General features: G+C 39.3%; 5 protein-coding genes across 13 annotated transcripts in view; 2 read left to right on the top strand and 3 right to left on the bottom strand.

The window, feature by feature from the left end:
* Nucleotides 1-3,005, bottom strand: part of rapgef2b (Rap guanine nucleotide exchange factor 2b) — a 91,154-nt gene extending 88,149 nt beyond the window's left edge. For 5 of the 6 annotated variants that reach the window (XR_013295533.1, XR_013295534.1, XR_013295536.1 and 2 more), the window contains exon 1: nucleotides 2,354-3,004. Coding sequence is in view for 1 of the 6 variants with exons in the window: in XM_077577754.1 (XP_077433880.1) it covers nucleotides 2,354-2,428 (75 nt within the window). In the remaining 5 variants the exon portion in view is untranslated. Of the gene's footprint in view, nucleotides 1-2,353 lie in introns of all 6 variants that reach the window. The other variant, XR_013295535.1, reaches the window with a different exon arrangement.
* A 556-nt stretch (nucleotides 3,006-3,561) lies between these two features.
* On the top strand, nucleotides 3,562-6,093 carry spmip2 (sperm microtubule inner protein 2). Its single transcript, XM_077577762.1, has 3 exons — nucleotides 3,562-4,012; nucleotides 4,868-5,094; nucleotides 5,397-6,093. The coding sequence occupies exons 1-3, from the start codon at nucleotides 3,964-3,966 to the stop codon at nucleotides 5,478-5,480; spliced, it is 360 nt and encodes a 119-aa protein (XP_077433888.1). The 5' UTR covers nucleotides 3,562-3,963; the 3' UTR covers nucleotides 5,481-6,093.
* Nucleotides 6,094-6,318: 225 nt separating this feature from the next.
* On the top strand, nucleotides 6,319-10,061 carry ppid (peptidylprolyl isomerase D). The gene is made up of 10 exons (XM_077577761.1): nucleotides 6,319-6,508; nucleotides 7,118-7,258; nucleotides 7,332-7,438; nucleotides 7,547-7,735; nucleotides 7,815-7,937; nucleotides 8,803-8,909; nucleotides 8,981-9,137; nucleotides 9,220-9,306; nucleotides 9,383-9,425; nucleotides 9,636-10,061. The coding sequence occupies exons 1-10, from the start codon at nucleotides 6,424-6,426 to the stop codon at nucleotides 9,722-9,724; spliced, it is 1,128 nt and encodes a 375-aa protein (XP_077433887.1). The 5' UTR covers nucleotides 6,319-6,423; the 3' UTR covers nucleotides 9,725-10,061.
* On the bottom strand, nucleotides 9,854-20,272 carry etfdh (electron transfer flavoprotein dehydrogenase). The gene is made up of 13 exons (XM_077577760.1): nucleotides 20,039-20,272; nucleotides 18,759-18,920; nucleotides 17,691-17,920; nucleotides 16,729-16,810; nucleotides 16,535-16,653; nucleotides 15,525-15,602; nucleotides 15,302-15,448; nucleotides 14,133-14,273; nucleotides 13,439-13,582; nucleotides 12,032-12,206; nucleotides 11,728-11,910; nucleotides 11,443-11,664; nucleotides 9,854-10,406 (listed from the first exon to the last, which is right to left on the bottom strand). Exons 1-13 carry the CDS (start codon nucleotides 20,067-20,069, stop codon nucleotides 10,243-10,245), a joined length of 1,878 nt encoding a protein of 625 aa, XP_077433886.1. The 5' UTR covers nucleotides 20,070-20,272; the 3' UTR covers nucleotides 9,854-10,242.
* A 2,740-nt stretch (nucleotides 20,273-23,012) lies between these two features.
* The window catches only part of rxfp1 (relaxin family peptide receptor 1), a 33,502-nt gene continuing 29,506 nt past the window's right edge, over nucleotides 23,013-27,008 (bottom strand). For 2 of the 4 annotated variants that reach the window (XM_077577755.1, XM_077577759.1), the window contains 3 exons: nucleotides 26,011-26,421; nucleotides 25,558-25,776; nucleotides 23,013-24,190 (listed from right to left, as the gene is read on the bottom strand). In XM_077577755.1, coding sequence (XP_077433881.1) covers nucleotides 23,892-24,190; nucleotides 25,558-25,776; nucleotides 26,011-26,421 — 929 coding nt within the window. In that variant the 3' untranslated portion in view covers nucleotides 23,013-23,891. The remainder of the gene's footprint in view (nucleotides 24,191-25,557; nucleotides 25,777-26,010; nucleotides 26,422-27,008) is intronic. The other 2 variants (XM_077577756.1, XM_077577758.1) reach the window with 2 other exon arrangements.

Raw genomic sequence — 27,008 nt, 5'->3', positions numbered from 1 at the left:
CCCTGGTGGATTTCTTTTAGCGATATCACGATCATATTGCTCACTTGAAGTGTGCTATTAAATTTCATGCCTACTATAACGTGTAAAGATTTGTCTGATGTGAAATAACCCAAAAATGTGTCGTTAAAAATGTTTGTCCAGTCCTAATGAAGTGACCAAAATGAAAATACTCAAGACTCCAGCTGTCCAAAGCAAGCAGCCACAAGGGCCCGCTGAGCAATTACAGCGGACGCAACGCAGCGCGGCAAAGCTCGGTTTCGGCCTACAAGCAGACGCTGTTGTTTGCGAATGCTTTGCCGGCAGCGGCTGCGTCCCGCTGTTTCAAGCGGTGGCCTATTGATCGTCTATTGTGTGCAAGAGCAACATCCATTTGCAGCGCAAGCGGCGCTCGAGCGAAAAGGAAGAAGGCAGGCACGTGCGCTCGGATAGTCTGTCTAATGAAAAAGCATGCACCTGCATAGTGTGGCTGTTTCTCCTTTCCACATTGTATTAAAAATACACATTTCATCTAATATTGTGTCTATTTCTTTGTCTAAAACGTTATTTTAATTAATTACTGACCATCTAAAAAGGGTATGGTTTCTAATGTTTATTTATTAATATAAAAATGGCATTTTTAGAAGTATTTTTGCTCCTATTTTTCTACTAATGAGTTTTGTAGCTAGTACTTGATGTGGATTGTTTTTATTTTATTAAAAAGATGTCGTCAAAGCTTTTTGTTCTGCCTAAGATGTGTTTATTCATTAGCTTTAATATTTGCATTTGTTTCATATACCGTATTTGTATTACTTTTATAAAACATATTTTTGTTGACATTTTTCTACTTTATTTGAATGTTTGTCCAAAAAATGTGTGTACTGCTTATCTAAAATTATTTTTTCATCTAATTTGTCATTTTTGTGTAGTATTTATTTTTTATACTTATCTAATATTTGTAACTTTTGTGTAGTATTTTTTTATACTTATGTAAAATAGCATATTTTTCATGTTTTTATTTTATAATGTCTGTTTTTTTATTTTATTTTAAAGATGTTTGTTGAATACATTTATTTCAGAGAATATTTTTCATGTGTTTTCATTTCGTTTTCAAAATTTTTTGGGCTAGTATTTTTGGTTTTCTTTTCAAATGTATGTATTTTTCATATCATGTTGTTCTATCGTATTTTTTTTCTTCTTTGGCTATATGTATATTTTGCATTTACTATTTGTATATTGTTTTCCAATTTAGGAATATTTTTGCCAAACGCATTAGTTCACATTTTTTATATTGTTAGAATATCTTATACTCGCGCTGTATAGTTGTCGAATATTCGTTTGTCATTTTTTTTCCACACATTTTTGTTTTTGGCAAATATGTTTTCCTCAGTATCGACAACTGCCAAGTACTACAAAAATAAATCAACTGACTGTTAAAATGGAATTGATTTTTTTATTCCTTGCAAATGGCAAGCGTACTTTTTCCTTACACTTGAGATTTTCCAACTTCATGTTTTTGGGGTGGAACATCGTGTTCGCAAAGCTCCTTCCATCTTCACAGACACAATGACAAATTAGCCATGCCAATTATGTCATTCCATCTTTTTAGGGGCCAACAGAATTTTTTTCTTCTTCTGTGAAATAGAGGCAACGGGTTGTTTGTTGAATTTGTTGCATTTGTTTTTGTTTTCCCAAATACGTTTTATTAAATGACATGCGTCAACCGTGCCATTAGACAACCCGTTCAACCAAAGGGAAAATAGTTTGACAAAGTATCATTTTCTATTAAACTTGTCCTCATTAGGGTGCAGGTGAGCTGACACCAGGTGAGGCGAGAAGTGGTGTCCACTTGGGACAGGTTCATTCCCACTCATTCACACCTATGGAGAATTTAGTCCTCAATAAACTTTATTTGGGATGGGGGAGGAAAATGGAGTTGATGCAAAACTCCAAACAGTTGTGCCAAAGGCAAGATTCGAACCCAGAGCCTCAAAGCTGTGAGCCAGACCACATCTGCACCTTGTTGCTGTTCCATAATATCCTTTAAATCTTATGAAGCAAAGTTGCAGCAGCATCAAAGCCAGGGGATAGGAAACCGGCACTTAAAAGATAATATCCACCCAAAAGAGGCCAATGTTATCCATTTAACGATCTTGTTAGCACAAGATTAGCATCTAGGATGCTACTATGACAACTTTTTGTTGTTGTTGGCAGCATGTTGCACGTCTTGCTATGCTAAGTAGCTGCTGATTATCTCCCGATAGGCGGCTTAAGCGAGATAGAGCCATACGCGACCAGACACAAAAGCACACAATAAAACCTTTTTGGGGGCGTTTAAGTGCTGATTGTATAAAAAGATAAAAAAAAAAGGTCAAACCTGTTGCGTCCTGTCCGCCGGGTTCATCATCACCGCCTCCCGAAAGCTGTTATCCACATACGACGCCATTTTCATAGTCTTGGAAGTGGACAGTGTTTTAATCCTGTTCAAAATGTTAATTAGCTCCCAAAAAAGAAGACAGGGGGAACAGAAAGATAAGAAAGGCCTCCGACTCCTCCGGGATCCGAGAGCTTGGCCGTCTGCCCGAAGAGACGAGCGGGGCTGGAGGCTTTGGGAGTGCCCCGGACCCCCAGGCCCACGGACCCTGCTTAGACCCCCGTTCGAACACTCTCCCCCGGGTTGGACTCCTGGCTTCTACCCAGAGTTGGACCGAGCGACAACCGGGGATCGCCGAACTTGCTCTTGACTGAGTTTGCCTCCCCTTTTATGTACTGTCCACCACCGCCATTCTGCTAGTTGCGACCAAAAAAGACAAAAAGGTGGGGGGAGTAGGGCTACAAAGCCTAACCCGCTAAGAACAACACGGTGCCCATTTTCTTTCTTTTTTTTCTTCTTTTTTTCCAAGAGGCCGAGTCATTCACGGACGAAACATGGTGCTCGGCTTTCGGACTATCGGAAAAGTGCGGCGCGCGTTAGCTCCACCGCCGCTCCCACTGTGCTGATCTGTTATGTGCCACCATGGTGACTGAATGGTGCCGACCGCGGCAAGAAAGAAGACTACACTGTGATTTTTTCCTGTACGTCTTTTCAAAATAAACTTAAATTCAAGTGCATGTTTGCGTTTTTAAGATTCAAACTCACTGCACCAGTTTTTAAATTCACGTAAATCGTTATTTTAATCATGTGTGAGGAAACTTTAATTCGGGAATGTGTGACGTTTTGGAGTCGTTTATTTTAATCCGAAGGAAGCGTCCTCACACTTCCCGTGTCAGTCGTCGTCTTTCTGCTAACTTCACACTTATGGAACCCTGACTAGTAGCGGCTGTGTTAATTAAGCGTGTGACGAACACGTCGACTCATAAAGTATTGTGAAATAATGTATTTTTAAAATGTAATTACTAAATAAAATTGATATTACAAATAAATGTGTATATACAGTATATTAATTATATCGACCAGTTATTACATTTATTACATATTATTACAGACTCTGTTATTTTACGCTGAAAGAAGTCTCCTGTCACTTCCTTTTTAGCAGTCGTAGTCTTACAGCAAAGCTTTATACAAATGGGCGAGTCCATATAACAAGAAGAGGGGTGCGCTTCGAATCGGGGGGGAAAGAACGATGCTTTAGCTCTATCTAGCGGTAAGATTCGGAAGCAATTAGATTATTTTATTTACTGTATTATTTTCGAGTTCTGTGGTCACTAGCCACACGTCTTTTCCTTGTTGTTAATTATAAAAATGCACTTTGATGATAAATTGATTTATGTTCACGTTATTTTCTTTTAATGCTACTTTGTTACGTTTACATGAGTTTGTCAAGTCCCCCTCCCCTCCGTCGTCACAAAGTAAAGTAGGCCACCAGCAGTTCGGTTCCCATGACAACCGACCATGACCCATGGACACAGAGGAGGCCCCCGTTCACGTCACCTCCCAGCGGGGCCCTGTCATGCACCTGAGATGAACTTCAGAAGGAAGAGAACATCATGCAAAACAGCAAAGGAGCTGCCGAAGGACAAAGGATTATTTTTACAGGTAATGCAGAGCTGTCATTGATTTTATGCCAATCTCTCTTTGTTACCCGAGTAGGTTATGTAACAGGGTTATCATTAACACTATTTAGTTCAGGAACATTTCAAAATGTGTTTTTGATCTTCAAACGAAAGAGGCAAAAAAAGATTTACAAATAAATATAAATATTAAAAATGTTTAGAATATGACTATTGAAGAAAATGCCTTTATTTGTCAAATATATTTTTATTATTTATTAGAGGTAAGTTGGATGATTGAGATGAGGCTTTGTATGTATATTTTATTTTTTATTTAACAATATTATTCTACTGATGGGATCTTTATTTGAGAGGTTTTCTTTAAAAAAAAATCCAAATTAAACATATTTTGTCACTTTTTTAGGGGGGGGGACGCAAGGCGTTAGAGTTGATACTTTCATTGTTAAATGTATTTTTAATCATTAAATTTATATATATATATATATATATATATATATATATGTATATATATACATATATATATAAAATTTTGTCAAATCCAAATTTTTCGGGATTATTAGCGGTAAATCAATTTTATTAGAGAAGATACCTTGACAAATATATTACATTTAATAGTGACTTCATGAATCCAAATTTTTGGCACAAAAATGCTGATTTTGCCATGAATAAATGTTATTAATGTATTAGCAGTAAGTCATTTAATAGAGATGAGGGCTTTATTAGCAATTACATCAGTAAGGTAAGGTCTTTAATTGTCAATATATATTTTATTAGTTATTAGGGAGGAGGCTATTTCAAATGTTCGTTCCATTATTACTGTACTTAGAACTATCAATACATGTCAGACTTTCAGGCTCTTTTTCCTCCTATGTCCGTTAAGGTCCAGACGGTATTGGCGACTACCGTCCGAGGTTCAACCGGTCTCCGTACGTGGGTGTTGGCCCTTTGTCCCCTGAGGCCACGAGCGACCTGTCTTACCTGTGGAGGGCGGCCCCACATGCACCCCCGCCTCTTCCCAAGCAGGCCTACGTGGGCGAGGTGGGCTGGGGCTGGCAGTGCAGCGCCATGTTGAACGACAGCACACTGCACAGTGGCATGCAAATTAGGGTAAAGCTTCACAAAGTTGAAATATGATTCATACGATTCATTAAATACCAGCTACAATAATACACTAACTGATGTTGCCAAGTTAACAAATTTGATCTTTTGTCTTGGTGTGCCATTGCTAAAAGAGTTACAGTATCGCAACATCAATGCTAATTTCGCTAACACAACTATGACGTTTTACATTGCGTGTTAGCATTAAGCTAGGATCTTTTATAAATGATGTACTTTGGAGTCAAGGATTACAAAATTGGTTGCTACTTTACATGTCACACAAAATATATTTTAAAAATATTTTCTTTCAGAAAAGCATCGTACGAATGGAAGTGGAGGATCGAGCGAGCCACAAGTTCCTGCAACAATCGTCAGACGACAAACAAAAGACTTGATGGTTTTTTTTTTTGCCACGGCTGTGCAGAATCACATGACGCACACCAAGCGGCGACAGTGTTGAGTGTCTGTGTTGCTAGCTCAACTCATCCATAATGCAACACTTACACTTTTGCATGCACACACACGCACAGCATCAGATAAGAACCCTCGAGTAGATAGCCATGTTTCCTCCTTCAGCCAGATGTAGCCCTTTTCCTGTAGATGCTGTTTTGAAAAAGGTTGGGAGCGATAAATCATAAGCTTCTTCGCCGTCAAGTGGAGCTGATGGCAAGTCAAGAATGCTTATCGTCATGAATATTTATTATTTGTCCCCTGTGAATGCTCAAGGGTTTAAAAAGATTGAAATGAAAAAGATGGAATGTGACAGCAGTGTATATACAGTATATATCCCAAGTAAAATGTGACTTTATGTTAAATATAACATAAATACAGTAGTAAAATCTATTTCCTGATGCCAGAGCAGCACGAAAGAAGATGCCCGCCATGCAGAAACCCCAAAACCAAGTCTGACAGCAAAATCGCCATTGACCAGCAGACACTGAATTTTTACTATTCACTCCTACTTATGCTATTTTTGTTTTAACACCAAAATATATTGACAGATGGACAGTTGTGTTACTTGTTAATTTACATCGAGCATGTCTTGAAAATTATGTCTATTATTGCTGTGAAAGTTATTCCCTGTGTATGAAATCCTCGTTACAGTTACACATTTAAACCAAATCAAATTTGTGTTTGATGCCTTCAAAATTGAAGTTAAGATTTAAAAAAAAAAAAAAAAAAAAAAAAAAAAAAAAGTATAGCTCTTATTTTGACGGTCCCTACCGGATCTGTCGTCACTTCCGGACTATTTCCAGAACTTACACCCTTCCAGACACACCGACCGGCTGCAGTGTAGCTAACTTAGCGCAGGCTAACGGTTCAATAAAGTGTTGCAAAATGTCTCACCCGATGCCCACCACCAAGCCGACCAATCCTGAAAACCCTCGCGTTTTCTTCGACGTAGACATCGACGGCGCTAGAGGTAAGAAGTTTGATTTAAAATTGCAGTAAATGTCGCAGTTGCTGCTAGCTTTGTTAGCTTAGGATCGCTCGTGCTGAACCAATAAACTTGATGAACATAAGTGTTAATGTGGCAAATATATAAACTAGTATTTATGTTATATTGATTTGGCTTATTAGTGTTTGCCTGTACCTTTTATAGAAGTAGATACTGAGTTTCGAGCATTCCGTGCACACGCCATGTGCGTTTGAATAATTTAGCAAGTGATTTGGTTATTTGTGCTAATTGAGCTAGCAATATACACACAATTATTTGTGCTATTTTGCGACTATTATAAAAGTTACAGTAATTATAATTTATTCTATAATTATCTATGCAGTAAGTGATTTTTTTTAACTGATAAGTTATTGAGGTTCAAGTGAGTCAGGCTCAATTCGAGAGTTGCATTATATTAAAAAAAAAAAAAAAAGTCTAGACGAATAATAGGGCAGTGTTCCACCAATGCAAACCATTCCGTTAATAAAACTGTTAGCTAACTAGCTTCCACAAGGTGCCAAGTCTAAATGGGGCTATATTTGAAAGCAACTCTTGGACTGCAGTGGCAGATTTGACATTTTTGTATTTCCTTAGTCGGCCGAATTGTTTTTGAGCTGTTCGCTGACATCACTCCCAAGACGGCAGAGAATTTCCGAGCCCTGTGCACAGGAGAGAAAGGCCTCGGGAAATCCACGGGGAAACCTCTACACTTCAAAGGATGCCCCTTTCACAGAAGTATGTGGCGTATTCATCCTGATTGATGTCTTGTGTTTCTATATTTGGACTACATGTTGACTTTTGTTGACAGTTATTAAGAAGTTCATGATCCAGGGAGGCGACTTCTCCAACCAGAACGGCACCGGTGGCGAGAGCATCTATGGGGAGAAGTTTGAGGATGAAAACTTTCACTACAAGGTAAAGAAAAAGAACATGGCGTCACCAAATATTTAAAACACAATTGCTTGTGTGTTATAATAATAATTACATAACTACAATGTGGCATTCCGTGCACGTTGTCGTCAGCACGACCAAGTGGGCCTACTGAGTATGGCCAACGCAGGGCCCAACACCAACGGCTCGCAGTTTTTCATCACCACGGTGCCCACGCCGCACCTGGACGACAAGCACGTGGTCTTCGGACAGGTGCTCAAGGGGATGGGCGTGGTCAAGATGCTGGAGGGCATCGACACCAACGACGACGCTCCCGTCAAGGTAAATGACGGACAGCGCCGCGACATTGGAACCGTCTCAAAACGTCAGAAATGCAACTTGTGGCGTTTCTCTTTTCAAGCCTTGCGTGATTGCCGACTGTGGCGAGCACAAGAATGGCGACGGCTGGGGCGCCGCCCCCTGCGACGCCATGGGGGACGCCCACCACGACTTTCCCGAGGACTCGGATGTTGACTTCAAAGATGTAAGTGTAAAAACAAAAAAACTATATATATAGAGAGGGGGGGGGGACACCTGCTGCCATTAACACATTTGACAAAAACAGGAATGTTTGTTTTTAAATGGTGTCAAAAAGATTGCTCATTAAAAAATTTGTGCGGTGTAGATCTAATTTTATTGCTTTTTAAATGTGTAAAAATCACATTTTAAATGAGCATTTCTGCACACAAAAATCTTGAATGATTTACATCATCGCATATTGATTCTTTGTTTTAAAAAAAAAAAATCACATTTTAAATGAGCATTTGAACACTACAAATAAAACATAATTGAATTATATTTCCTAAAAATATTTTTTAAATGCGCATCCGTGCATTAAATAATAAACAAAATATATTAATTAGTTTTGTTTTTAATGTGTGAAATATATTTCAAATGAACATTTGATCACTTAAACATAAATCAAATATATAAGTATGACCTTGATTGATCATTTTTGAAATGATGCAAGTTTTTAGTGTATTTAAATTTTGTAGTTGTAGTTTTTTCCACTTTTATTTTTTTTTACATAAACATGTGCAAATAGCACTAACACATTGTTTTAATTTTAGCATATCATTTTTATTAATTCAAATTGAATGTAATTGCTACTTTAAAACATTAATTATCCAAATGTATTTTCTTTATTTAACATGAAATTTTAGCCAATAGATTGCTCATTTTATTTAAGCCTACTGTTAACTTTGTCCTTTCTTTGACATCATATTTCTATGAAGTGGACAAATAGTTCTCATTTAGATAGCACATATTAATCCCATAAAACAACATATTGCACTTTGCTAATTTAGTTTCCCTCGAAAATGGATTACTTTCAAGTTTCTTCCCCCCAGGCGGACAAAGTTGTGTCAGTGGCCGAGGACATTAAGAAGATTGGAAACAACCTTTTTAAGAGTCAAGACTGGAATGCTGCTGTCACCAAATACAGCAAAGCCCTCAGGTTTCAAGTCTGACTTGTTATTATCGTTATATAAAGACAATATGACATCTATTCTATGCTTCTTTCCGCAGGTATTTGGAAATGTGCGGCGACGTCTTGGAGGACGAAGGCGAGGAGTCTCCGGTGCAAAAGAAGCTGCAGCCTGCCGTGCTCAGCTGCTACCTCAACACGGCAGCCTGCAAACTCAAGCTGCAGATGTGGCAGGAGGCTCTGGACAGCTGCAACGAGGTCCGGTGTTGACAGACTCTTCCACTAGATGGCGCTATTACACCACGATTGTGCTCACACGCGTGGCATTATGTATTTGCAGGCTCTGGAGCTGGACAAAGGCAACACCAAGGCTCTTTTCCGTAGGGCTCAGGCATGGCAGGGCCTCAAGGAGTACAGCCAAGCCATGGTAACATTCTATAAGCATGACAGGTAGCTGGATGCTAATGCTACGTGCTATACTAAGTTGTCAATTTTACTTGCAGTCTGATCTGAAGACAGCTCAGGGAATCGCTCCAGAGGACAAAGGTGAGCGTTCCTGTCCTTGTTGACAAACTGCGACATTAACACACCACATTGAACGCACCAATCAGGTGTGCACCTGCAATGTACCGTATTTATGCACACCTCTACTGTAGCCGATTCACATTTAGCGCCCCACAATATCAAAAGTGGTTGACTGTAGAGCGTGACTGCCACCCTCCGTGTACTAAAACTTTCGCTTGCTTTCCCCGACAGCCATCAGCAACGAGATGAAACGTGTGCAGCTCCAAGTCCAGCAGGAAAAGGAGAGAGAGAAGAAAATCTATGCCAAAATGTTTGCCTGAACGCACCGCACCACTCGAACCTGCCTCCTTCATGTAACAAACCTCATCCTGACGTGGTTTTTGTACACTGACTGCCGCCGCCGTTTTTGTAGCATCGTCCTCGGAACGCATCACAAGGCCCACAGCCAGTGCAGAACCGTCAAGTAGTTTATTCACTGATGTGACATTATGTACAGTACAACAAAATGTACCTGGAATAAATGTTAACTTATCAAAAACACTTGAAGTCCATATTTAATTTACTTGAAGGCCACTTTACGCAAATGACACATTCAGACTCATTTTTGTTGTTGCGGTAGTGTCATAAATTAATAAAATCCAGGCTCTTTAAACATGATTTGTGTTCATCCTTACTACATATACACTATCAGTTAAAAATGCGAACACACATATCTAAATTTTTGACTGTATAAGAGCAACAGTAGGCACATTTTTATTTTATTTTTTTACTGGCGAGGCCCTGAATATTCAGTCTTGGTTCAAGTTTACCGTATGTTCCTCAAATGGTGGCCGTTTAGTTACATTCCGTTGTAGGCAGGTCCGCCCCCGCCCTCCGGGACCACCCAGTTGATGTTCTGGCTGGGGTCCTTGATATCGCACGTCTTGCAGTGTACGCAGTTCTGAGCGTTAATCTGCAGCCGCATGCCGTCGCCCGACTCCACGGGAACGTACTCGTACACGCCTGAGGAAAGACCAGGTTCGAGATTAAGACATTTAATGCTGTTATGACATTTTACTCATTCACTCCCAGCCATTTTCACTGAAGCAACCCCCTTCACCCCCGGTTGTTTTACTGGATTTTGACTGATTGTGCAAGGCCCACAGAATATTGTGTTCTATTGCTATAAAAACATGGAACCTACCAGAAGAAAGATTAGTCTCTTCTTTCACCAGGGAAAAAAAAAAGTATATTTCTGTTTTGCAGCTAAGTTTCATCATTATTCACAAAACACTGGGGAAAAGAGCTGTTGCAACATGGCCCTGGTTGATCTCTTATACTCTGCAGCCATCTGCTTCATTTTCAGGTCAGAGGATGCATTAAAGCTTTTTGTATGCTCTAGCATCAAAATACAACAAAAAGGTAGAAATACGTTTTTTGGACCATGGCAATATTTAAAATAGAATGTTTTTATATAGTTTGGGGAGCGAATGAGTTAATTAGGGCTGGGTATCAATTCGAATTTGCTCAATCGATTTGATTTTGATTCACAAGAGTTCAGTTCGATTCAATTTAGATTCGTTTTTTGATTCGAGTCAAACTGATTAATTATGGAACATCAATTCTTAAATGTCAAGGACATGAGAAAACTCGACAAATATTACATTTGAATCAAAGTAAATTTTGTAAACAATGACATCAGCAAGGATGACATGACGTTATTTTCATAATTCTAATTCGATAATTGCGTAAAGGCTGTGGTTAGAGTTACTTTATTACTTTTAAATTCATGTCAACAGTAAATTTCAAGAACAGTAAGATACAAAAAAAAATTTGCCTTTAAAATTTAATTTTCTTAAGAATTTATGGTAAAATGAGATAAAATTCATGAAAAGGAAAAACGATTCAATGTCAATTTTTTCTTTTTTTTTTTTTAAAACCCAGCCTACATTTAATCTAACGTAATACTATACGGTGTTCCCATTTTTTTCCCTTGGAATTATGTTCCAGGCCTGCTACAGAACGAGTCACCCCAAAATACACGAATATAATGAATTACCCGCCGGGCAGAAGCGCTGCTCGGGCCCGTCGTAGATGGCGAGGTTCCTGTCGACGGGCACGCTGTCGTCCATGAGGGTGAGGTGTGCGGGCTGGTCTCCTTCGTGGTTGGTGCCGCTGAGCGCCACAGAGGACAGCAGGTCAAAGCTGAGCTTCCCGTCGGGCTTGGGGTACTCGATGGGCGTGCAGTCCTTGGCCGGTTTCAGCTGGTCGGCGTCGCGGCCTGACGCACGGCAAAACCAGATGAGACGAGCCCGGTACGGCGTTCCCGCAAATGTTGACTCACCGCAGTGTTTGAGCGTCCACGGCTCTTTGCCCCTCAGCATCCAGTAGAAGATCCCCGTGTAGACCATGCCGCCGTACAGACCGAAGTAGTTGTGGAAGGACGGACGGATGTTCCTCACGGCGCGGAGCTCCTTCCACACCCACGACGCCTTCAGGGCCTCGGCGTATTCGGGAACGTGCAGACCTAATGGACCCAATTTACAACACTTGTACCTCTAACGTAGCATGTTAACACAATATTCAACGGCCATCTAATATACATTCTTCACTGGTCTGTGAACCTCAATTGTACCCGTCTTTCATACCTGCCGTCTCCGACTCGCCACCCTCGGCGGCTGCCACCACTCGCGGGAAAATGGCCTCCGCGGCCAGCATGCCGCTCTTCATGGCCGTATGTGTACCTTTGATTTTTGGCACGTTCATGAAGCCAGGGCTGCAGCCAATCAGGAGGCCGCCCGGGAACGTCAGTTCAGGGACTGACTGAGCCGGGATGAGAAGAGGGACAAAAGTTTGTTGGGGGGGTGAAGCGGCCATTTTAGCTTTAGTTTCACAAAATAACACAATACTTAAAGTGGAAGTCACCCTTAAACATTTCTTGACAATAAAATGTTATATGTGACCTCACTAGTTTAAATATGAAATTCTGATTAATATTACATTTGTGGAATATGAGCTATAAAGCAAAATCCAGTGGGCAGCCATTTTGCCAATTGCTGTCAACTGAAGATGACATCACAGTTGCTCAGGGCTCGGTCAACAACCAATCACAGCTGACCTGTTTTCTGACGCTGCGCTGTGATTGGTTGTTACCTGAGACCTGAGCAAGTGTGATGTCATCTTCAGTTGACAGCAAGTGGCAGAATGGCCGCCTCCTGAGATGGATAAAAACTGCTGGATTTCGCTGCTTAACTCCACTAACAATAATAACCAGAATACCATATTTAGTAGGGCTGTGCCCCCCCCCCCAAATGGGTGATTTTCATTGAGTACGATTCAGAATTGATTTTATTTAAATTATTTTATACTGTCTTGCCCTTGTTTGTGTGTGCTTTTATTGGGAGTGCGGTTCATGTTGTACACGATTTGGCCACTTAGGGGCAGTGTGGTTCCGCACATTCTGATACACAAGTTGTAGCCACATTAGAGAGAAGAAGGAAAAAGTCACAAACAAATTATGCCAATAAAAGCTGCTTTTTTGCAGCGTAGGAAGAGCATATGGCGTTGAGTAATGTTAACATGCTTCTCTCTCTGAACATTCCTGAAGCGTTTCATGTGAATAGCTGTTCTTTTGAGTGATAAAAGTGCCACGAGTAGCGTGCTAGTTAGCATTAGCGAGTCCGACTGGAGTAGATCATGATGATTCTTTAACACATCTATAAATTGAAGCAGAAATCATTGTCAAGCAAATCATTTTGAATTTAAAATAGTTCAGAATCGAAAATCGGTTCTGAATCGGATCGCAGACACAAAAATCGGAATCGAATCGAGAGACAAACATTCCCACCCCAATATTTAGACTAATGGGGCTGCATAGAACACATCATTGTCCAAAAAATAATAATAATTGGGAGTTGACTTTCCATTTAATAGCAGCATGAGAAGGGGACATTTTGGGCAAATTCCAGCCTTTGTTATTTAACAAGCTCCTAATAGGGAATTCTGCCAAATGAGTTTTTTTTTTTTTTTTTTTACCCCCATAGCTCAAAACTTACCTGGAAGCCGCCCTCGTTCAGAGCGCGGGCTCCGTACGCGATCCTGTTGCCTCCCTCCAGCGTGCGTGCGACGTAAGGGTGATGCTTCCACCGCTGGAACTCCCGGAAGGGGCTCAGGTAAGGGTTGGAGTAGTCCAGACCCACCTGTGCAAAACAAGTTTTACATGTCACATTAATTAATGGTGGGAATCATTTCTGAAATGATTTCACCTGGCTTTCATTTAGCATTTGAACAGGGGTGTGTGGACTTTTTATATCTCTTTGACTGCCAGACGTTTTCAGAAACGGGTTGTCCCCAGTGCCAGCCGATTTTAAGCATTTTGACTGATCTTTCAAGGTCCATAGAAAATGATGTGTTTGGACTATGGAAACACACACATACTACCAAATGAAAGATTGGACTCTCATCTTTCATCAGAAAAAAAGTTTGTTTCTACCTTATTCCGTTTTTCAGTAATAAACAATAGAAAATGGTTAGTTTCACCTCTGTTTTGAAACAAACGTCTTTTAACGTCTTTGGCACTCCTCCATAGGATTTTACTAAACGTTATTTAACGTTTTTGGCAGTCAAAGAGTTAACTGCTGTATATGCTTTGTGCCAATTTGTGTGATGGTAGTGCTGCAAGATTTTTCTCATCAAATATGTGCCTTGTCTCAGAAGAGGTGAGGAAACAAAACGCAAAATCCAACTCACCACGAAGCCCAGAGCCACCAAAGGCTCTCCTTCGTTGAGGTGATACAGGAAGGAACCGCCGTACGTGTTCCTGTTAAGAGGCCAGCCCACCGAATGCTCCACTCGGCCGGGACGCCACTTCTTCTCGTCGATGGTCCACACCTAAAACAAACACGCGCGCAGAAAATAGCCATCGTCAAGTTTCGGCAATTCATGCAATAAATCATACAGTACGGCATTCATGCCTTTTCGTCAGCCTTATGGAGTTGCACTGCAGCGAGTTGCTATTGCGTAACACCCAACGAGTGTCGTATTGCATCACTCACAGATATTTGTATTCTGTGCATCGATAGTCACAAACTTCCCATTGGACTGTGACTAACTCCAAGTTTTGTGTTTTCTAAAATATATGCATTATTATTATTATAAAACGTTATGACTGCTAAATTTTTATTAATCGCGCGCTTAAAAAATGAGTGGCGTTAAAGGAACTTTAAATTAACGCACTTTTGACACCCCTAATATTTCTATTTGCGAATGTCAGCTCTTATACTGCATGTATGCGTCTTAAAACGCATTTTTATTCCTTGCCGTTGTTTTTATGTTATTAAGTTATTGTTTTAACTGTCTTTGTTTTTATATATGATTTATAGGGGTGTGAATTGCCTCGTACCTTGCGATTCAATCTGTATCACAATTCGATACAGATTCATCTTGATACGAATCTATAAGTCAATTATTGAGATTTTTTTTTTAACAAAAATTTAGAAAATACTAATCAGTAAACTTGTACATGTACACTGTAAGATTTGTATGAAAATGTACTTCAGGCTTATTTAACAAACCGGTTGGAATCTGTTTCATGTTTGAACAGCACTGAAATCAAATATTAAGGCTTAATGTTCCATTAATATAACATTCTTCCATGCTTTAAGTGTGAAACCTAGCCCTCAGTAAGACATTTTGTTGAGTATTTGCACCAAAAATTGATCTTTAAAAATCGATTCGGCTGCCTATGAATCGATACGAGAATTGTGTGCTGTGATATCGCGATATATTGCCGAATCGATTTTTTTTAACACCCCTAATGATTTATATGTGATTTTTTTTTACTTTTAAAGCCCTCTATAAACAAAGTTGAGTTGAGAATGAAACTGCGTGACTTCTGAGCCGCATCGGTGTGGGTTTACCTCCTTGAGTCCGATGGCGTACGTCTGCGGCTGGCAGTTTTCCCGCAGGTTGAGGCGCTTGTAGAGCTGCTTGGCGAGATGGCCGTGACATCCCTCTCCGAACAACGTCACCTTAGCGTGGAGCTCCATCCCCCGCTCAAAGATGTCCTGGACACGCATGCTAATTGATCACAATTCCATACACGGGCCAATAGAATTGGACGCTCACGCGCTTCGATGGTACCTTTGGTGAGCCGTCTTTGGCGATGCCGACGTCGTTGGTGGCGACTCCTTTGACGCTTCCGTCTTCGTGGAACAAAACCTTCACCGTACAAGAGTACAAAGTTGTCGTTTAAGAAAAATAAAAGAGTTTTAAATATCTATTCCAAATGAAAATAGGGTTAGGGTTGTGAGTAAAGGTTATGTTCATAAACCTGGGCAGGGGTTCAAATAAGGGCTTCAAAACTGGATGAGAGATTCAAGCCTGGATTAAGGTTAGAAAGTTAGGGCTTCAAAATGGAGCTACAGTTTTAAAGTGCAGTTTTAAGCCTAGGTTAGTAATATAGGGTTAGGGGTTTGTAATACGGGTTTCAAGCCCGGGTATGGGTTTTAGAGTGGATTGGAGAGTGGACGAGGATTTTGAAGTTAAAACACGAATAAAGTTTCAAAGCAAGATTTGAAATTCTGGGTTAGCATATCAACCTATGGTTAGGGTTTGAAATTATGGCGTCAAGCCTGAGTTTTTTTTTTTTTAGCTTCACACAATGGATAGGGTTTCCGGATTATGGCTTCAAAGCAGGCATTTAAGCAAGATTAGGTTTTTAAACCAGGTTTAGCATTTCAAATTAGGCTTTCAATACTGGTTTAGACTTTAACAAAATGGACAGGGTTTCAAAGAGATCAAAGTTAGGGTTATAGTTTCAAAGTTGGGATGTGAGAGAGGGTTGGCATTTCAAGTTGGGGTTTGAGGTTCGAGTTAGGGTCTCAAAGTATGATTTCACATTTAGGTTAGGGCTTCAAGTCTGGGTTCACGTTTTAAGTCGAGATTTCAAGTCTGGGTTCACGTTTTAAGTCGAGATTTCAAGTCTTGGTTAAGGTTTCAAAGAAGGTTTATGGTTTCAAATTACAATAGGGAAAAAAAACATCAAAGTCAGGCTGAAGGTTTCAAAACATTTGTTTTTTGCCACATTTGTATGGACAAAGTGAGTAAGTAATGATCAAAAGCTTCAATGTTCAGATCGGTGTCATTGTGACCTCGGAGGCGGCATAACCGGGATACAACTCCACTCCGAGCTCCTCGGCCTGTTCTCCCAGCCAGCGGACAAAGTTGCCCAGGCGTACTATGTAGTTGCCATGGTTCCTCATGGGAAGACCTGTCACACAAACACAATTACTTTGACTTTAAAAAAAAAAAAAGCACCAACATGAGATTTTCTCATGAAGTGTACCTGGCAACATGGGAACGGGGATCCTGTGCTTTTCTGTCAAAATGTTGAAGACATCCTCAGTCACTGGTGTGTCGAGAGGAGCCTGAGGCAAGAGAAAGAGAGGAGACACACTGACATTTATCTTAAGACGATGATCATATGCAAGAACAGGCACAGCTTGAGGTCGATAGAAAAGTGTTTAAACATTCAATGGAACACGGTTTGGAGTTTATTCTTTTGACGGATTCACCATTTTGGAGGACCAAAACTGCCAAAATTACAAATAAATAAATAATGAAATTAAAGTGAAAATAAAAAAAAAAAGAATACAAAATATATAATTCAAAAATAAAAATACAAAAAAAATTATATAAATGGAAATAAAAACAACAACAATATGGATATACAGGTATAGCATGAAAGCATGCAGCAGGAAATAAATAAATGTAAGAGCAGAGAAGAATTCTATTTATATATTTATTTTTTGAATTTTGTTTTTTATTTTAGTATTTGATTTTACTTTTATTTATGGATATATATATATTTTTTTCTCCTTTTTTTAAATGTTTTTTTCATTTATATAAAAAATATATATATAAATTTTTTAAATTATATTTTATATACGTTTTTAATTTTCCATTTTTATTCATTCATTCATTCATTTTTAATTTTGGCAGTTTTGGTCTTCCATACACCAGCAGCAGACTTAAACAGAATTCATATTTTACAACATGGTTAGAAATATTAAATAAAAACAGAATTATAAAAAATATATATCATAATACATTTACTATTATTTACTTTTTTTTTTCAACCCGCCTGGCTACGGTATGAAGTAGGGTTAGTCTTTTAAAGTATGGGTTCAAGCCAGGAATTGGGGTTTTAAATGAACTGATATGTGAATTCCAATGACAGCAGAGATGTTGGGAAAAGACTTTAACACAAGTTGTATGAAAAAAATGAAGTGGGCGTGATAAGCTCACCCCTCGTTCCTTCCAGTCGGGGAAGAGTTCGTGGAGAGCGCTGGGCTCCAGGCAGGCCCCCGACAGCGTGTGCGCCCCCATCTGTGATGCCTTCTCCACTAGGCACACGCGCAGCTCCTTCTCCTGCTCATTAGCCAGCTGCTTGAGGCGAATGGCGGCTGACAGACCGGCGGGACCCCCGCCGACGATCACCACGTCAGCCTCATCCGCGAACCTCTCCATTTCCACGCCTGAGGACGACCCGTGCGTCACTGACGGCTCTTCTAACCTCACTGCGCTTAGCCTGAATGACTGACAGCTCATTACATCTACTTGGCCACAGGCTTGTGTTAAATAATCCAATGATATAGAGTGTGGAAGTGAGATAAACCAGAGAATTTGCCATTGTTAGTGAATGCCTGGAAACTACTTAAAAAAAAAAAAAAAAAAAACACTCCCGAATTAATAGATGCGACGTTGGAATAAAATAGTCTCTCACAAAACTTTCAAGCCGTGTATTGATTAATTAATGAAATTATACAATATAAAAAAAATAAAGTCTGATAGTTAAAAGAGGCTGTTTAACTCATTCACTGCCATTGACGGCTATAGACGTCAAAAATTCATTTGAACTACAGTATTTCTATTAGTTTAACATTTTTTTCCACTTTTGTTAACAAGAGTTTGAAAACCTAGATTTTTTTTTTATTGTACATTTAGAACAGATATGAAATGTGTGATTAATCGTAAGTTAACTATTGAAGCCTTGCGATTAATTACAATAAAAAAAATTGATTCGCCTGACGCGACTTAAAGATAATTAAAAATTTGAGGCGTCAGGCGATTAAAATTTTTCATCGTAATTAATCGCATGACTTCACTAGGTAACTCCCAATTAATCACAAATTTTATATCTATTCTAAATGTACAATAAAAAATACTCTTGTTAACAAAAGTAGAAAAAAATGTTAAACTAATAGAAATAGTTAAAAATGAATTTTTGACGTCTATAGCCGTCAATGGCAGTGAATGAGTTAAAAAGATGCACTTTTAACTGAAAATGGACTTGTGAAAATGACAATAACTGACCTTCCCATCTTGGATCTTTGTCCCGGGGGTGTACGGTGTAGTGTGTTGTGATGCGAGGCGTGGGGGACGCCGAGGAGCAGCGCCGTCTGTGTAACGTCGTGTACAGCTGAGGTGACGTGTGGTCGACTTGCACCGTCTTCAAAGCCCGGATACATCTGTGGGCTGCAGGAGGAGACGAACAGTCAAGAGCCATCCAACTGCTTGCCAATTGGATCAGGGGGAGCAATTTTATGATCAGGGGCTATTTTAAGTCTCATAAGTCTTCCGAGAGCAATGTATATATATATAAAAAAAAACATGACGCGAGCATCCAAGGACAACAACAACTAATGATGAGGTATGATAGTGTAATGAAATACGAGATCAGGCGTGCAGAGGGTGGCACCTACCCCTTCCACGATTGTTGACAACAAGCCATGAAAAGATACTGCGGAGAATCTGCCTGTGATCCGCAAAATGGTAACTTTGAAAGAATGTTTTATTTTTATGTAGAGGCCACCTAATGAAGCAAGTATAGAGAGTATCACATTGTGATTCAAGGATTACGATTCTGATCAAATTTGGAAAAGGACAATTGCAACATGCACGGTTTGCAACTCAACCACATGTAACTTAACCTGTCGACAAAACCCACAAAAACAGATAACCTACATTAACTTCTGATTAAAAGGTTAAATATTAACTGAGCTCTATGTTGGTTAGGCATTCAATTAACTGGCAATATAAGGACTGGTTTGAAAGATTTCAAAAAAAAAAACTGTGATTGTGAAAGTGTTAGTACAACTAACTGACACATTTACAGACATTGAGTGCAAAGATGCCGATATAAGAAGAATATATGTTGCAAATGAATAGGATTACATGACGACCACACTGCAAAACTTTACATTAGCCCGCTGAGGCTAATTTTAAATTGGAGAAAAAAAACTCACAAACTAAAAAAAATAATATTCACAAACTTCAACCAAGAAACGAACTATTTTATGGATAACATGATAAGCACATTTCAATTTAAAAAACACTATACGTGTAGCAAAAAATGAGTAAAAGTGACCTATATTCCCAATGAACTTTAGCCTACATTTTAGCTTGCTGCTAAAATTGACGTTCATGCTAACACGGGCAGCAGCATTTCTGTGAACTTCGCATACAAGGACACAACGTAAAATAAATGTTATAACACGTAAGAGAGCAATTTAAGAATCTAAAACGAGGTTTGCGCTCAGGTCTTGGCGAATTAGCAACGAATTAGGTAAACTTGCTGCTAGCCAAACACGTACCTTTACTCGAGTATCTGCTAGCTGGGAACATCTCGTCACAGCTGGTCAGTCTCTGCTCACGTCTCCTCTTAGTGGACACGAGAAGCCGAAAGTGGTCTGTTGTCCCGGAGTGACCGATAATTTAGATTATGTAAGCGGGTACAGTCGACACGCTGGGGACACAAGTTTCATAATACTGCCATGAAAGAGGAGTGTGGGGGCAAATCTCGAACGAACTGCGCATGTGCAAACATGGGAACGTTAGTAAACAGCGCCATGACGCGTGCAAGGTACAGTATTGTTTTTATTTATTTATCGATGTATTCATGCATTTATTTATTTATTCATTCATTTATTGATTAGTATTGAAACTTCGATAAAAAAAAAAAAGGCTTCGAATTTGGCTACGTAATTTTGACAAACTTGATTTAGATAAAGTTCACGTTATCAACCTTCTTTTAATTTTGGCAAAGTTTCATATACACTATGTAAAATTTGCAAATCAATCAATCAATCAATGACCAAATTTTGCGGTGTTGAAAAAGCTTTTGTTAATGTACCTGGACCCGAAAGCTATTTGGACCAGAATACTATGTAAATACTAAATACTGTAATTCATGTTCAGAAAATAACCTCAAGCTTTTCTTTTTGTTGTGTTTATGAGGTTTTATTTGTTTTTTGTTTTGTTTTTGTTTTTCCTAATGTCCTTGTCTTTTGTTTGGTAAACTGTACATCCTTGTATTCTGTATTGTTCGTGTACATTGTAATTCTCAATAAAAAAAAAGAAAAAAAAAAGAAATAATAATTATTATTTTATTTGTTATTTAGTCATGGGGTCCGAAGGCAAACCCAGTGGTGGGGCACACAATACACATCAATGTACAGCACAGAGAATATTTTTGAATAAAATAATTGATTTGAGAAAATTTCCTGAGCTAAATAAAGTCCCTAAAAACCCTGTAAAGGGATTTCAGTGATTTGTTTCTAAATCAGGTTTGCCATAAAACCTAAAAAAATTAATAAAAAGATAACATAAACATATAAACTTGTTTTATTTTACATTTATTCCTCATTCGACCAAGTGGAAGTGATTGCGAATACAGGGTAAATAGCTTTAAGGGAAATTCTAACATCGCATCGTTAACGTGATCATTGAGGCACTGCCTAATTATTTCAAAAAATAGAATAGAATCAATGAAATATTTTTACCTCAGTCATGGTCAATTTAGCCTTGAGGCTAGTGTGCTATCATAAATTGTAAATGAGCCGATGCTGAGAAATTATGTTCCACAAACCCTGTGATGGAATAGTTTCAATTAAAAATGAGGACACACTTTCTTATCAATTGTAATTCATGGCACATTTAAGACAATATCTAAATAAATCCCATCGACAATCCCACAAACATTTACATTAATTCAAGATCAAGCAAATAAACAGTCATACAGGCACATACAGTACAATAAAATGACAAATCTCACACATGAGAGGACATCAGCAACAAATGTTTATATTTACAGTCTCGCAGAAAAAGATTTCCATAGGAATTCTTTGAAACACATATAGAACATATGCTGAGAGCAAATCATCTAATGTCGTGACAGATCTAAAAATATGTTGTGTGTTTATGAGTCCATAGTCAAAGCCCAGACCAGCTGGGAAATGCAACCAAATATCCCATAAAATTATATGTACTCATTTGGAAAGCAATAATAAGCAATGTAATGGAATCTGTAGAAAATTAACCATATTTGGAATGTTATTTAAAATAAAATTTGAAACAATTTTTTTGAACAATTTATTTAATTGAATTTGTAGTTTATTTAATACCAGTTCAAAATTGGACAATTTGGGGCATTCTCAACAAGCTTTTTTTTTTTTTAACTATTGAATTATTAGTACTGGGTTAATGTACTTTCAGGAAATGGATGTTTAATTAGATTGTTCCATTAATTTTTTTCTTAGTGTATCTTCCTTTTTGTTGCTAGCAAATAATCCAATTATGTAAATAATTTCCCCAAAAATAACAACATAATTCAAAATCCATAGTGATCTCATTCTATGATTATGACACGATGTAATCTCTGAAAGTTTGAGGAAAATCGGTTGACAGCATGACCAACAAAGCGAGTCACCAAAATATCATTTTTCATTTCATTTTAACTTGACAAGCTTTGTCAATCATTTTGGACCTGCAGTTTATTATGGAGTATATTGGACAGACTCCATTTAAAGCACTAAAATTAACTAAAATATCACTAAAATTAACAGTTTTGTCAAAATGTTCCTTCAAGGTTGCTGTGGAAGCATTCCAACAAGCCGAGGTAGCTGCTGCTTGAATTTACTTTAGGTTTGTCATTTTCAAAAACAATAATAACTTTTTAAAAAATCTAATGAAACAAATAAATTAATTAAAAATAAGAACAGTAGAAGAGTTTGTATCTATATATTAAACATTACATATTCAAGCTAGTATTTTATTTTTATTTCCTTTTTTAAGGGCAATTTGTGGTACACCCCAAAAAATGGTGAGCCATGTGAGCCAATGTGTGCTTAGTTATTTTCAAAACAAATATAATATAAAGAAGAAAAAAAGAGGCCGAAGTTTTATCAACATTTAAAAAACATTTGAAAATATATACCGGCACATACTGTATACATTTAAAAAAAAAAAAAAACAGATCAATTGGTCAATTCTGCTACAACAAAATGTCCATGGGTCAATGTAACCCACTGTGTAACTAATAAATAATATTAAAACTATAAATATAAGAAAAATTAGAAAAATAAGAAAATAATGAGGACAGCTAAAAATAAATAAATAATAATAAGTTTATTCTCTTTTTTAATTTTTTTTATTATAATTTTAAAATTGGTTAATTGTTGTACTTATCCATGGGTCAGTGTGACCCGTCTCACATTTTGTTATTTAAGGACTTCAATGCAAACATAATAATTATAAAAAAGAAAAATATTAAAAAATTATAAAACAGAATAAAAGAACAACCAAAAGGCCAGCATTTTATCCATGGGTCAATTTGACCCGCAAAATAACCATTACCTGTACAGTTGATAGAAGTTTTATGAGTCTGGAGCAAATTCATCATTCTACTCATTATATCCAGATGCATCGCGGGCTAAAGCCAAACTGTGGCAGGGTTTTTACTTTCAGGTGCTAGCTAGCTAGCTAGCTCCCTCGCTAGCTCCCATGGTGCTCATTTACCTGCTAGGGAGCTAGCTCGCATCAGGGGCTAAAGCCAAAGCAGGGTTTTTACTTTCTGGACCTGGATTTGCCACTTCTGATTGTATCCGCCTATTGTACCCTATGGACCTCCTAAGATGAAAGGTTGCGAGGGAACGCAAAGCTTTTTAAAATTTTTCTTTCATGTCATTTTAAGGGGTTTGTTGTAACCTGTATACGGATGCTTTCGGGGGGAAAAAACACTTATTCATTCAGTTTTGTGTTTAACCAAGGTAAAATCCAACACGCACACTAGATTCTACATTAGAAAAATTAGTCTGAGTTGGTGAGCTTCTGTCCTTGCTGCGCAAACCAATTCAATAATCATGATAATACTGTACGTCCTACTTGTCCAAGGCCACAGTGAACTGAACAGAAATCACATTTTCTTTCTGCTACATAACACACTTAAAGCCGTCATCCCTGCGCTGTGAAGCCTGCAAGATTGGTACGAAAATGTAAAAAAAAATCGGACAACGAACTAGCTGTGCTGTGATAGGGTTGATATTTCCCTGATGTTTTCCTGACTTGCTGTCACGTATGTAAGTTGACCTGCAAATTTGACACATGGTCAGAATTGTTCAGCCTTGGCGGAGGTCAATTGTACACACCGCCGTCGACTCCGTAGCGGATTCACATGGGACCACCGTTGTCATTTTCCGCGAGGTTGGCTACCTTGGAGGGGGGTGCGTCAGCGCCGTCTCGGCGGCCCCCCACCGCCGGGCTGGAGTCATGCAGGGGCCACATTTCCTGCCAGGTGAGCGAGGGCTGATGGATGGGGTGGCTGGCCACCGCCGGCCTCCGCTGCCTGTAGTTGGCCCACACTTGCGTCAGGGTTTCCTTGAAGGGGCGGGTGGTCAGCGTGTAAAGGATGGGGTTGAGGGCGCTGTTGATGGGCAGGATGAATATGACCACCCACGAGGTAATTGTGCCTACAGGGGGAAAAGACAAAGGAGGTGGCACCATAAGCTAATTAGGGAGAATAAATATGGACTTAAGCGTTACCCCATGAGGGTTTTCTACTGATCCCTCGACGGAAGCACTTGACTCAAAAGCAATTTAGCCACCAAATGAATCTCTCACATCCCAACAGGGGTTCTCATTAGGAAGCACGCCAGGTAATAAATTAGCACTCCAGCTAATGCCGCAAACTGATGCGAACACACTGAAAGTAGTTCTTGAAAGGAAAAGAGGCCCTTTAGGACAGTGAAGACACATCTGCCAAACACTCAAAACAAAAACTTAAAGCACTTACACTAATGCTTAAAAACCATAACACAAACACTTAAAGCCCCAACACTAATCCTTCAAAAAAACAGCCTAAACCTACGTAACATGTAAAACCCTAAACTTAACCCTTAAAAGGGAAGTCAACCCAAAAAGCCCCACTAGTCTAAATGCGGTATTCTTGTTAATACTTAGTGGAATATGAGTTAAGCAGCAAAACCCAGTAGTTTGTACCAATATCAGAAAGCGGCCATTTTGCCATTTGCTGTCGAGTGAAAATGACATCACAGTTTCTCAGGTCTCAGGTAACAACCAATCACAGCGCAGCTTCAGAAAACAGGTGAGCTGTGATTGGCCGTTGACACTTTGATGTCATCATCAGTCGACAGCAAGAGGCAAAATGGCCGCCCCCTGAGATGGATAAAAATGACTGGATTTTGCTTCATAATTTATATCCCACAAATGTAATATTAATCAGAATGGTTTGACTAGTCGGTCACATGTAACACAATATTGTCAAATAAATATTCAACATAACTTCACGTAACAAAACGTACGTGACGGTATGCCGCTGTCTCCCCGCGTAAAACTATACGGTGAACTACTGAACTGCTTCTGAAATAAGATAAAAACAATAAATGAGGCAAAATTGCGAGAAGGCAAGTTTGGTGGTGGTCAAAATGAGTTTTGAGGACCAAAATAAATTTAAAAAATCACTATCCGCCATTTCGGTTGTTTATTTTCACCTCGAACGCTTTCAGGTCGGAACTGGGAAAAATCTCTGATATATCCAACTTCCGACCATCCTCGAATGCAACATAACACCAATCCTTAAAACCCTAAAACCTGTGAAAAACGAGCTCTTGAAACCCTGTAGTTGGTGACATGATTTAAAAAAAAAAAAAAAAAAAGTTCCCTCCATTGTAATGCGAATTTTAGCCACAAAGAAGACCAGAGGTGAGAAGTCCAGGTCCAGAAAGTAAAAAAATCTGCCTTTCTGTTGGATTTCCCATCTCTGTAGAAGACCCAAGTTTAACACAGTACAGTACACAAAGTGTGCGGCATACTCTACCGGGAATCTCCACCTGCAGCAGCGACAGGATCTTGAGTATGAAAATAGGGATCCAGCAAAGCGAGTCTGTGATGACGATGGAGAAGAAGCGTTTGGCGATGGTCACCTCCTTCTTGATGTGATTGCTGTACTTGGTGGTCTGCGTACCCGTGCGCTGGATGTTGTAGAACATGCTTGCGTATGCCAGCACGATGATCAGGAACGCCACCAGGTTCAGACCTGTAGGGGGCAGTAGAGACAGAGACACTCCATGAAATCACGTGTCAGCCAAATCTCATCAAATCCCATCTGATTGGCAGGAAGTGTGACCGTAACGAGAACAGACAATAGATGGGGAACAGCCAAATCACAATCCATTAAAAGAGTTAACTCTTAAAATGATAATAATATCATAAATTTGCCTTAAAAATGTACCCTTGAATCCCGAACCCTACCTCCCCCCACTAGACTCACCCAGAAAGATGGCAATGGAGTAAACGTGCGCCCAGAGCGTCTCGGGCTGCTCCGAGTGCAGCGGGAAGCACACGCCGTTGGTTCCGTAGAAGTTCCGGAAGAGCCCCTTGAAGGCCAGGGGAAGGAAGGCCACCATGAAGCCGAACATCCAGATACCCAGGAGCACCGTCACGGTGCGGCGCCAACCCGGCGTCAGGTAGCGGAAGGGGTACACGATGCAGATGTACTTCTCCAGCGTCAGGTAGGTGAGCAGCAGGACCGACACCTCGGTGGACAGCATGGCCAGGGAGCCGATCACCTGGCACTGGCCGCTGTCCATCCAGGCTTGGGCGTGCCGGTTGTACTCGCCGCGGAACTTCAGGTCGTACGACCCGATCATGAATAAGTAGATGCCCATCAACCCGTCTGCGCCTGACAAGGGAACCCGGGATCAGTATTCAACATTAGGGAAAGTCAACCCCCCCAAAATATTCTCGACAATAATATGTTCTATGCTGCCCCACTAGTCTAAATATGGTATTCCGGTTATTAGTGCAATATGAGTTAAACTGCAAAATCCAGCTGTTTTTAATCCATCTCAGGGGGCGGCCATTTTGCCACTTGCTTTTTCTTATTATTTTTTTTCTTTTCTGGAGAGCTCAGTATTGTTCATTCGGTAATTTTACCGATTTGACATGTCATCATCATTGCTCTCTCTTTTTTAAAAATTTTATATATATATATATATATATATATTTTTTAAATTTTGTATGTGGGTGAGTATGTTCATGTGCGTGCGTGTGAGTGTGTGTGTATTCATTAGTTCACCTAAAACCTATTAAAAAATCCCATTCCGCTTACCTAAACCGAACACTTCCAGCCAGAGTCGTGACGCCGTCAGGAGACCCGAGGAAGGACCAAAGAAAAGAAAGGAAAGTTGCTCACAGTTGCTCAGGTCTCAATCAACGACCAATCCCAGCTCACTTATTTTCTGAAGCTGATCTTTGATTGGTTGTTAC

The sequence above is a fragment of the Vanacampus margaritifer genome, chromosome 10 (genome assembly GCF_051991255.1).
Source record: "Vanacampus margaritifer isolate UIUO_Vmar chromosome 10, RoL_Vmar_1.0, whole genome shotgun sequence".
Classification (NCBI taxonomy): domain Eukaryota; kingdom Metazoa; phylum Chordata; class Actinopteri; order Syngnathiformes; family Syngnathidae; genus Vanacampus; species Vanacampus margaritifer.
Note: the sequence above shows the minus strand (reverse complement) of the source record. Positions and strands in the feature narration are given on the sequence as shown.